This window comes from Monomorium pharaonis, chromosome 8 (genome assembly GCF_013373865.1).
Source record: "Monomorium pharaonis isolate MP-MQ-018 chromosome 8, ASM1337386v2, whole genome shotgun sequence".
Lineage (NCBI taxonomy): Eukaryota > Metazoa > Arthropoda > Insecta > Hymenoptera > Formicidae > Monomorium > Monomorium pharaonis.
In genome coordinates this window covers 19,452,804-19,465,582 of record NC_050474.1, presented here as the reverse complement: position 1 = coordinate 19,465,582, position 12,779 = coordinate 19,452,804, and the positions used below count along the sequence as shown (strand labels likewise).

Here is a 12,779-nt window from a genome sequence, read left to right as displayed (position 1 = left end):
GTTTCCAACGGGGGCGCGTCGGGGGCCGCGGCCGCCGCGCCGTCCCGCCGGTCTGTTTTGCAACCTCTCCCCGCCTCTCCCGCGACAGCGTCGGTATCATCACGTCGTGTCATCGCGCCGCTTTTTGTAATGTAAAATAGATCTATATCTACTCGACGGCACCATGTAACGACGGTACCAATGCTCTCGCTAAAAGTTGCAGAATATGCGCCCTGCATGTAAAATTAGACGTACGCGTTCGACGCGGACGTACATCTCTAGATAACCCGTGCGTCATGAACGACACGTCGAGCAGCTGATCAGGTGATAAACTCTGAATTCGACGCTCGTATCACAGTTAAATGGCAAATAGCAAATGATGCGATCGAGAGCAAATCACATTAGATGCGCGATGCTGGAAAGGGTGAATGAGAGCTCGCTGTACCGTAGCAGGTAAATTTTTCAAATCTCAGGGACGGACACCAATGCAAAAATAAGGATCTTGTATCAAACTTTTTATTAAGATAATTAGTACAGGTCCTTTTGTCTAACATGACAAAGCGGCGCTCTCGAAGCGTACTTTGTCGCTGTCATTGTTTGAATACTGCTATAAACACAAGTTACTTAAATTAGAAAGTATTTGTATATGCCTCTAAATAAGACCTATGTTATAAAATATCTTGTCGCATTATGTATATAAATATTTCATATTAATGTATCTTAAGTGGATTTATATTTAGATGTGTAAAAAATATATTTTACATTCCAGTGCCTGTAATAGATAAAAGAGAGATTCAGTCTTCTAAAATGTATCTTGTAATATTTACACTGTAATTGTATGCATTTATAAAAATCTATGGAAAAACGTGCAGAATATTACTCTAAAATATCTAAATACATACAATTATCCACTTTAAAAACCTGCTCTAAAATTAATACTAATTAAAACTGCAAATTATGCAAGGAAGGAGGGATTTTCAAAATCGCTTATAAAATACTTAAATTGTACACAATTGATATTTAGCCAAACGTGAGACATTTTTTAATTGCTAGTTACGTCAGTTTTCTTAGCTATTTTAATTGCCGAAAATTGCTGACCTAAAAGCTTCATCACGTCAGCGTGTCTCATATTGCTTTGCTCTTTTTTCACCGAATTATAATTCTGCTTCACGTAAAGCGCAAAACCAGTGGGCTCTCTCTTCGGTGTCTGCACTTGTTGCACAGTGCCAGACTTTGTCGTCCTATTAAGTAACAGCTCAAACTTTCCAAAACAATACCCACATCGTTTTTTCTCAATATCCAAGGATTTCGAATGTCGTCCAATACTGCAATTATACAAACAATATAAATTTTAGAAATGTAACAAACAAATCGATTCGTCAATCAATATCCAGTACCTGTATCCACAACTTGTGCATTTGTACGTAAATTTAGTTTTAATTTCATAATTATGGCAACGACGAATTGGTGGCAATTCGGGAAATGTCTTCATTGCTTTGTTAGCCCTGTAATGTAAGTTACATAAAATTCTACACAATGACTACTATAAATAATTACTATACTCACTGTGCAAAATTTTATGACAAAATAAAGATTTGTTATTCTAATTATTTTAATAAATAAAATTAATTTGTGCTCTATTTCTTAATGACACAATTATCCGAAAATTATAGAATAACACATCATGACATACCATCTTGTCCAAAAATGTCCATGACCATCTGAAACGTTATCTATTATCCATGACGCAGCATGACACATTTCATGTATCAAAGTGTCCCTTAGTCTATCTGGCGTATCTAAAATCTATAAAACATAAACCATAACTAATTTATATTTAAAAAAAAAAATAAAAAAGAAAGCATACCTTTGTTGCTAAGACAATCCTCGAAGATTTAATGACACCACCAAGACTTTTTACAGACTTTTTGTTGTAACAATATCCAGCAGTTCCTCTCATACGAACGTTCCATTCAATCAACATATCTCCAGGCAATTTGTTATCAAATATCTTCTCGTTGTACAGTTCGTACAATTTTTTACATAACTCTTCCTTATTATTTTTATAATCCAGCCTATATTTCTTTGCATTCGGATGAGCGTGATACATTGGAACTGCATTTGATAGAGACGCTAGAAAAGTTTCGCATCCCACAGACTTAGTCGATTCAAATTTAGTTGCTACTTTGGTCGATTGTGATCCATTAACTGTAAAAATAAAAATTAAACATTATCTTATTGGAGGCTTTATCATTAATAATAGTTCATCCTATTTTTATTTTAAAATTAATTTTTGTTTGCAATTTAAATTTTATCCTACATTTCTTACCTTTGTTACTCGTGAATTTTGGTGGGACATAATCTCCAGGATCAAATTCGCTCGTGCTCGAACTTTCATCGTCGCTAAATGATAGTTTTCTCCCATGTAAACTCTTAGGACTGCTGGATTTATCAATTTCATCTTCAGTGTCCGTATCGCATAATGTCTGAAGCCTGTGTCGAACAAAATATAACATTTAAGTGAATTCAATATCTCTTGAGACAAATAATATGAAAGTATAAATGTACCGTTTAATTGAAGCTGGTACTGATACGGATTTTTTGGTCGTACTACTTATAAAAGTTGTAGGATTCGTTAACGCACTGTGATATATACTTTCACTACTGTTACTTGACAATGAATCATCATTGATAAAATCATTCACTTTTTTTTGTTTTCGTTGGACGTTCCTTCCTCGATTTGGTTTAATATTATTTTCAACTAAAACATATGAAGTTTGTTTTAAAGAAAATTATATAAACAAATCAGACTTCAATAAAATACAACAAAATTCCTTACCTATGTCAGATTTGTTCAAATCTACACGATACTGATTCTTTGATACAGGTTTCCTGTAATAAACTACAATCTATTAAATGTGTTTTTATTAAATCATTAACTGTACAATAAAAATATAAATTACCGTTCCGTTTGAACAATCCTACTTGTCGATTGAATAAATGGTTTCTTGGGTTTCCCTGTTGAAAGCACTGCATTAGCTTTATCTCTCCATGACGTACCATATAGTTTGTCTAAAATATCCGCACAGTCTGTTACAGTTTTAGTTTCAAATGTATTTATTACCGATAAAGTTGTCTCTTTTGTTGTCTCTGTTTGCGCTTTTGGCAAGAGTCTTTGTTTATTATCCGGTGTGCAATATTCAGAACTCTTCTTGGTTTGTTTAAAATATTGATCCAATGTTTTTGGACGCGTCAGGAGTGAATGAACTGTCACATTGTCAGAATTTGCAATTGTCTTTTGTCTCCTCTCGTCGGTCCGCGGTGTTTTGTTGATTCTCCCTCTGTTGTTTGGAGTTTCGTAGGTCTGCTCCAATCTCTCGAGGCTGCTATTTCCAGAGTTACTGTTTCTGGCACTCGGAGGTACGGTGTTGAAGGAACCGTCACTCTGAGAGTCAGAAAAATTTGTCAGTAGCCACTCCCTGATCTCCTTCTTTTTCTTCTCAGAGAGAGGTCTGAAGGAATCCATCACCCTTGATATATTTAAATGCGACTTGCATGATTCGGCCGAATTCACTTGTAAAATAGCATTTTTAGGAGTGGTATCAATAATGTCGCTATCATTAGCATGCTGCACTTTTCTATTGCAATTGGGCGATATAGCTGGATGCAGCATGTCCTCTTCTATGTCTGTGCTCTCGTCAATTATCACATTGTTTTCTTTCTTCTCTCTAGGAGATTCGTACATGACTTGCGTATACCTTATGTTCTGCAAAATTCTGTGCATGTCATGCCTCTTAAGCCTGGCTTTTCCAGTGCTGTCCTGCTTTGGAGTATTGAAAACCAGATGTTTACCAAGAACATTAGGATTGTCGTATGTGGCACATGTTGATTTAATTAATTCATTTCTTTCTTCAGTATTATATTTTTCTCTTAGTTTCGAATTCACTTCCTGATCAGTAATTAACATAGGACTTCTATCAATATGTCTCTTAGATTTATCAGTGAATCTTTTGGATTTACTCATTTGATCTCCATTACATTTCACACTGCTACCAATATCAGTTTTGTTATTAGTTAAGGCATTACTGGAAGCTAGTAAGGCATCGAATAATCTATCAGAAGTTAAATCATTGGAAATTAATGATGCCTCGCTAGATGCCTTGTCAACTTGTACAACAGTCTTGCTTACAGATTTCTTCTTTGAGAATTTATCGTTGGATCTTGATGGTGAATCGGACTCCCTTTCCTTTTCGCTATCCGAAGAAACTTCCAAAAGATGTAGTTTCCGATATTCTTTATTCTGAAGACTAGAAGTTAAAGTCGATTTCCATTTTGATACATCGGTGTGCTCGGGGGACGAACCGCAACTGGAGTCGCTGATCACAATAACGTCATTCTCGACGTACTTCTTTGTAGCGGTAAAGTAACGTTGCAGCGAAGAGTCGTCGGTAGAGGAGGTAGCAACAGAATCCTCGGAGAGTTGCAGAACAAAGTTTTGCGAATCGCACACCGAATTTCCCACGTGCCAATTATACATTATTTCCAGTGTCCCTTATTTTCTCATTTAACTATAAAATAACGTCCCTTTTATTTTTCGCGAGTGTCACTTTGAAGACCTCGAAGTTTTCCACAGCTACAGTCTTCGGTCAAGGAAATAAACACATAAGAGAGATAAGAGATGAAGCGATGTCAACGTCAACACAGTCGAACATGTGAAGGATTTCGGTGAGGATGAGAGGTAAGGGCAACGAGGTTCGTTCACGTTGCACATTCACATTTATTATACCGGTCCTGCACGCTGTACGGCGATTCCGGTAAGTCTGTCTATCGAGTTCTATCAAGTAAAAGCGACATTATCGTCGAATAGAGAGTATAATCCCGTTTGTCACGTTCGTGCACGTTTGTGAAACAAACCGGCTCAACTTTCAAATCCGCCAGCACTGCCAGCAGTCCGTTAAATTGCTGTTGCCAACTGTATAAGGGGAGGATTCAGAGATCACTAGATTTTCAAATAAATGACTTGTAGATATACATTTACACGTATCTCATATATTAAATTAAAAAAGTAAAGCTCTCTGTGTTTTAGCTATTAACTTTTATTTAAGAAATTGAATTTTGCTAGGAAATATCTCGATAACCCTGAGAGCGGTCATCGCGTCGTATGTGTTTTCATCCATCAGCGCCTCTATGTGCACAAAATGTGCACATTGAACTATGTAGTCAAATATCTATGAATCCCGTAGGTAATGTGCATGACTTTTTGAGTCTCTTCTATGCTATGTCCACGTTTATTTGGTTCTGTTTTATGCTATACCCGTAAATTTTACAATTATATGCATTCATATTTTAAATCTGTTTTATGCAAATGTGCATAATCGTCTTCTATAAATGTTCAATACCACATATACATGATATAAATTCAATTAATTGATTTGATAAAAATTCACTCACCGATTGCTGTCGCTGCTCTTGCTGCTGATGCTACTGCTACATTCCTTTTCCAGAATACCGAATCAATCCATGGATGCCGCTTTCTGCTGACATCATCCTACTATTCTCGAACCGCACATTAATAACGATCGCCCGATACTTTATTCGGCAATCCCGATCCGTAATATGATAATATATCACACATATCACACACGAGTAAAACGTAAACTGCGCGCGAGAATTTCACTTGGCGCGACCGTTACATTTGGAAAAATACGTGAAAAGTACGGCACGTCGTAGTATACTATTCTAGACTCTAGAATAGTAGTATATTACGACTTACGTTTTCTCTGCCTTACCCTACGACTACGACTACGACACTTACACGTCTCGTTCTCTGTCTTCGGCCTTACTCGAAATCGAAGGCAAACGCACGATACCGCGCTTTACACATGAATACGATTTCACATGGCTCGCGTATCGTTTGCTAGCACGACGGCACTCTAAACACAACACCGTACCTGCACAACATCGCACAATTCAATTCTAAATACGCGAGACACGCACGGAGTCGACGGAGCGTCTGATGGGTCTGACCGGCGGCGCTGGAGCGGCGTACGTGACTGGGGAGCGCGGAGCAACGGAGCAACATGGCGGCAGCGGCGCAGGCGCGCCGAGTGGCGCCGACTAGCGCCGAGTACCGCCGAGTCTGCCTGCCAGCGGTCACGTACGTCCCGTACGCTGCTGCCGCCATGTTTCTTCGCGCTCCAGCGCCGGTCGGACGTTCCTTGAATCCGTGCGTGTCTCGTGTATTCAGATTCGAATTGTGCGCAGGTACGGTGTTGTGTTGAGAGTGCCGTGGCTCTAACAAACGATACGCGAGCCTTGTGAGATCGTATTGATCAATTGATTTACTTCTGTTCAGTGTGTCTTGACGTGCCGTACTTTTCACGTATTTTTCCAAATGTAACGGTCGCGTGAGTGAAATTCTCGCGCGCGGATTACTCGTGTGTGATATCCGTAATATTGGGATTGCCAAATAAAGTATCGGGCGATCGTTATTAATAATGTGCGATTCGGGAATAGCAGTATGATGTCAGCAGAAAGCGGCATCCATGGAGCGAATCGGTATTCTAGAAAATGAATGATAGCAGTAGCATCAGCAGCAGGAGCAGCGACAGCAATCGGTGAGTGATTTTTATCATATCAATTAATTGAATTTATATCATGTATATGTGGTATTGCACATTTATAGAAGACGATTATGCATGATCGTCATAATCGTCATTTGCACCGCTCTCAGGTTCCTCTCTACGATAATTAGTGGCGATAAAGTCACCAGCGACTTTAGCGATCATTGCTAGTTACCGACATTCCTATGCTGAGAAGAAATGAGTATTTAATTAATTTCCGTACGCTAGAGGGCACGACTATTTTTGCTTCGTAGTCTGGAAGTAGTTGAGTTTTGTATTTTTATAATAAAAAACTAATGTTTTTCCGCACAAGGATAATTAATCCAGTCGTTTGAGCTTGACGAACAAAACGAAATACCGATATGACTGGATATGACACTCGAATTATCGAATACACTGAAACTACTCAATATTTTCATATCACGTACGTATTTACTAGGGTTAGGTTAGTAATTAGTGAAAAGAAGTTAAAAGTTAAATAACAAAATTAAAATGTAACTCATCCTGGTTAATTTTAGGTTATTCAACTTTTTACTTCAAGTTATTTTTAAAATACATGAACTTATTAACTTTTCCTAACTTCAAAATTTATTCATATATGTATAAGATATATCCATATGTATAAGACATATGTAAAAGGAAAATATTTACAAAAGAAATACATTTCCAAGAAAAAAGCAATAATTCTTTGTTATTTGATATAAATTTGATTTATAAATTAAATATTAGATCTTTTGATCTACACTATTATTTTTAGTAACTGAACAATTTTTAAATTTAATATAATGATCATGCTTTTCAAATTTACCTTTTAATTTATAATTTAATTTTTTTAACGTAACTTTTAATTAAATTAGGTTTTTGTTTATGTACACTTTAAACATAACTAAATTAATTTTATAGCCATTAAAATAAACTTAATTTAGTTTTAAAAAATATTAACTTACCCAACCTTAATATTTACATATCGTCTACGCGTTTTATAAGAGTAGGTAGAATAACATTATAATTTCAATACCACTTACAATTGCATAATGGTATGCTCTTCTGTAATATGTATGAAAGTAAAATTTGTAATGCTTTTGTTATTATATAACAATTTAGTCATTAATCACAAACGCTCTTTAGTTTACTTTGAACATATAAGACAGTTATTGTATTACTAAACTAACTTTGCCTTGAAATTACAAGTTAATTATTCTGCTGTAAGGCCCTAGGCAAACATTCATGAAGCAAAAGGTATGTGCAATTGAGAAAATATTAAGAAAATTAGAATAGAAATGGTAAAGATATCTGATACAATTTCTCTTAAACAATTTGTCTAGAAAAACATACACGTTCAAATGTAACACTATTGTTTAAACAAGATACTGTTAAGAAACGATAAAAGCAGATAACTTCTCTACAGTTTAACTGCAAATTTGACTGAAATGATAACTTGACACTACTAAATAAAATTCTAATAAAATTTAAATCCGTTTCTATTCTTTTCTATCGGTTTTTTACACAGAGAAATGTAAAATAAAATAGCAAAAGCTAGAATTTATTTGCGTTTTTTAATTAAAAAAATGACGATGTTCGTGTTTGTCTTGACGTAATGTTTTGACGTAACACTTTAAGGATAGACTGATCTCGAAATATCACATTTCTTTCGTTTCAGAGAGCAGCTTTTCACAAATATGTTAATTTGCCCCTCAACTTCTGAAGCAAATATCCTGATGTGGAATATGATTTTTTCCTCGTCGTACCCCTGCGAATTTAATATTTCATACCTGGAACTATTCCAGTCCGATATCGGTGAACTCGCGCGATAGTTTTGCTCGAACGTACGTCATTTGTCGGAGCCATTCAGAACTTTTCTGATCCGATAGCCTTGCGGATACCCCCGTGCGCCAGCGATAATTCTAATTCGGAAGCCGCCCGAAATGCCCGTCAAACGAGAACGAAACTCAATCAGGATCCCATCTATCGTATTATTCGCACAAAGCAGACCTCAGATTGGATTATCTATTCGCGTTTCCCGCCACACATTATGTACTCTCGCAGTATAATGCTCATGATGCGCGCGTGTAGCCACAACAGGAGATTATAGCGTATCCACGATTAACCGTACGACCCTGATCCCGCGATATTTTGCGCAGCGCATATCCTTGCAACGCGGCCGCGCTGTAAATTATCTAGACCACCGAACCACGAAGATTGAATTTTCGGGGTCCGCGCGGCAGAAAGAAAATATAGACTGTCCTATACATAATTCGAGTAGATTATACTCCCGGCGCCGGCTACCCTTCGGGGGTTCGCCAAATTAATTCCCTCCCCGAAAGAATTTAAATCCACACGGCGCGCGCGCTTGATCGCCGGGATGCTTCGGCAAAAACGCAAAGCGGTTTGTACGCGAGCCGCGTACATACCATGAGCTTAAAACGTAATGAGCTGCATCGTGCGGTGCAACTGCACCCCCTCCCCTTTCTCCCCTCGTATTGCTCCGACATCCGTTAGTGGCCGCTAAGAGCATTTTTATCAAAGAGCACGAGGGGGCGGGGGGAAGGGGGCAAATCAACTGGCGTTTGGTTATCCAAATTCAACGGCCGTATTTCAACGAACAACCGCGACAGGTTGCGCCGATCAAGCGCTCCATTTTGGCCGTCCATTCGCGTCCGCTATTCGCGAATAAATCCAAAATTGATCGTATCGCCGCGGCACGCGGCAGCATTTGTCGGTTATTAAGTGTAGGTTAATCCTTTTAGCGCGATATTGAATGTAAAAGCTCCCAGGGGAATTGCGATAATTAGGTTTAGCTGCAGGGGATTGAAAAGTATTAATGAGGTAGGCGAGAAGAGGCGACTCGCGTGAAACTAAACGAGGGAACATCCGACGTCATCCTCTACGACGTGTCGCGCAAGAATGTGGGATATCGATGGTGCTTATGCATCGAGGTAACACGAGAGGTTTTCTCCCACTGATTTATAATCTTCAGTTCTCCTCGCCTGTCTATAAAACTTATAACACAAAGCTCGGCACAGCGGAGATAACGAGACAATAATGATTACGCGAAGGATGTCAAAGAAGCGACTTCTTTCTGAGAAAACGGACGCAAGTAAAAAGTGTGAGGTGCATATTCATTATGAGCGCTTTTCGGGGAAAATAGAGCGCGTGTTTATTTGATTAAATATCGTTCGCTATAGGTAAAGCACATTTGATTTTTCAATAATTAATTGCAAAGTTTTTATCTCGCAGTTTGACATTTTAAAAGATTAATGGAAACTAATAATTATATTCGATACACGTGTAACTTAATGTTTGAATCTTTAATATCCATTTCTAACAATGTGAATTAACATTTTGTACACACAAGTTTATTTTAAAGAAACAAATTATACTGGACATTTTTATCTCATTGTATGTATAGAGTGTTAACTTTAATCTTGGTTTAATTTACTCGGTATCTTTTGCTAGTTATAAAAATTTAAAAAAAAGATTAGATTTCTAAATTTATGACCTCTTTATAACACCTCTTAACTTTAATCTGTAATTTAATCTCTAATAAGAATTAAAAAAAACAAAGAGTCGTTAAACGAGATTAAAGTTAATCTATGTTGTTAAAAATGAACATAAAGCCCGCGTATCAAATTATACGCATTGAAGACTAAAGCCTATCGCTCATTGGAGGAAAATTAGATATAAGAATAGGAATAGGAATTAAAGTTTTAGAATCAGTTTTAGAATCAGTTTTCCCAATAAATACTACAGAGAAATAACTAATATATTATGTTTCTTTTATATAACACATTTATATCATATATCTTATTCGTATCCATTGTGCATTACGTTTAATGTTCATTGAGAAAATTGATTCTAAAACTCAAATTGCTATTCTTAATGTATGCAGCATTGCGAATTGAAGATTAGAAATCGATCAATCAAATAATCTTAAGTTTGATTCTGATTGAAATTGTTATTAATCCGATTCGTTCTGGCTGAATTCTAATCTCCGCAATGAATTCTGATTGGCAATTCTCGATCTTCAATACGTAGCATATGAGCCTTATGAGATAAGGACTTAAAAGTTTATTTTATTGATCAAGCTCAAAATTATTCTTCTCGAATGCTGCATAGCTAATTTAAAAAAAACTCATTCTTCCTTTTATCGCGGGAAATAATTTATCGTCTCTTTGTGTGGCGACCGAATTGCGCCTTTTCGCGGAGAGAATTATTCGGAGAAGGCTAATCTACAGAGTGCCATTAGGGTTTTGCAAAAACTGCGTAGCACAACGGGAGCGCGGTTTACCCGATCGTTAGCACGCCGCGATTTTTCACGATGAATTTGCAAAGGAAGTGCGCTCCTCCTTTATGCGAGCCCGGGGGAGAGGAAGGTCGGCCAGCCATTGTTGAAGAGGCGGCCGAGAGCCGTGCCATTCTTGACATGAAACGTGATCCAGCGCGGGCGCGGGATTTCTCGAAAGAAACGGGACGTATGCGCCGTGTGCCGATATAGCCGCGGCGCCCATTGATAAAAGCGGCCCGCGTGTCAGAAGACAATACCAATATGGATAATGACGGCCGCCCACGTGAGCGTTGCGGTAAATATGGACATGGACGCGGCTGTGGAAACAAAGAAATATTCTCTGCAGAAGCGGCCTGTCAGAGACACTTGCGGAATTACGAGAATCCGGCCGAAAGTAAATTCGCCCTGCTCTAGTTTACACCACCTCTACGTTTATCCCGTAAATAACAATTTACATGAAGCGCCGCGAACTCCCACGTCAGTCCCGCCCTTCAATCAGTTCCATTAACGTTTTCTTGCCGGCCTCGAGTTAACCTTCGGTTCACCCGGTATAGCTGATCGCTAACGAAGGTAATATCCTCGAGGTCGCCTAAGGAAGTTGATTTCTGCAGAAGATGTGCGTTAATTGCCGGCTTTAACTGACGGTTCGATAACGCTCGATTTCGGCCGGTCGCCATTAATTGCCCGAAATCCTTCATCCCTCGAATTCACGGGGATGTTTCGGCTTAACGAGGATATCACGTTTAACGCGACATTTACAAATTGAACGTTGTCCTAGGATATAGGCAAATAGGATAAAGGATTTAAAGGCGGTGACGCGGGACGCAAGGGGGAAAGGGCGAAAGGAAATGGAATATATTTGACTTTCCCTTTTCCGGAACTGACGATCGATCGACGACATACCGAGAATGCCAATCCTAAACGTGTTTGGCAAATTGATCCTGCCCGTGTACTCGCGAATGAAAACCCTTCCGACCGATGGATTACTTCTATATGCACAAAGTATATATCGCCCACGTAACAATCCCGCAAGGTCTTTCAATTTGAATCTCGATTTCACGGCGATTTCTCGCGCGGGTCTTGCGCAAAACGGAAAATCGAAAAAAAAAAAGAAACTATTGATTAAACTCGTGGCCGACTTTAATCAATAATTGCACTGTTAAAAAAAAAATGGTCGTAACTCGTAACGGCGTATCCGTTTGAAAATCAAATGCGGGATCACGTGGTAATACAAATAAATCAAATTCGCTCTAACGTTTTTCGTTTTCCCACTGGGGAATAGCCGCGGCGATACACTATCTGAGCGTTGCCGTTTTTCTGTATCATGTCAGATTCATGAGGGTATCAATTCCCCGATAACATCTACAAAAACATCCGTCGACCCGGCCAACCTGTAACTCGTGTAAGCCCATCGGATCTCTCGGAGAGGAGGAGGGGGAAGGCGAAAAAAATATATATATAGAGGGAGAAAGAGGGAAGGAGCGAAAATAGGGAGCGTCGGAGTGGCCGTCGTCGCATCGGGCGCGAAAATCTGCGGAGGTTTACCAGCAACTAGTGGCGTCGAAACTGCGAGCCTCCGAACCCCCGCGAGAGCTCTACAATCACCCTCCTGTAGCCCATCCTCTGCGCCTCCTTCTCGTCGAACAGAGACGGATATAAAGATATAGAAAGGTGGAAGAAGAAAGAGAGAAAGAGAAAGAGAGGGGGGGATAGAGGATCTCTCTCTCTCTCATTCCCCCATTTTCCACGAGAGAACCCTCCCTCTCGCGTCTCGCGTCCGCTACCCTCTCTCTCTCTCTCTCTCCATTGCTCCCTCTTCCTCCCCCTTCCATATCTCGCACGCCGCGTTCCTCTCGCGCGCTCGCGCGTTCTTCGGCCTCTGGAGCGAGTCA

At 39.0% G+C, this 12,779-nt stretch overlaps 1 protein-coding gene and 1 long non-coding RNA gene across 2 annotated transcripts; one reads left to right on the top strand and one right to left on the bottom strand.

The window, feature by feature from the left end:
• The first annotated feature begins 35 nt into the window (after positions 1 to 35).
• On the top strand, positions 36 to 850 carry LOC114254797. The gene is made up of 2 exons (XR_003626095.2): positions 36 to 432; positions 749 to 850. It is a non-coding gene; the product is annotated as an uncharacterized LOC114254797 (long non-coding RNA).
• On the bottom strand, positions 480 to 5,173 carry LOC105840891. Its single transcript, XM_012687975.3, has 8 exons — positions 2,943 to 5,173; positions 2,819 to 2,871; positions 2,548 to 2,740; positions 2,309 to 2,472; positions 1,847 to 2,187; positions 1,673 to 1,785; positions 1,377 to 1,484; positions 480 to 1,304 (listed from the first exon to the last, which is right to left on the bottom strand). Exons 1-8 carry the CDS (start codon positions 4,514 to 4,516, stop codon positions 1,022 to 1,024), a joined length of 2,829 nt encoding a protein of 942 aa, XP_012543429.1. The 5' UTR covers positions 4,517 to 5,173; the 3' UTR covers positions 480 to 1,021.
• Between the last annotated feature and the right edge of the window lie 7,606 nt (positions 5,174 to 12,779).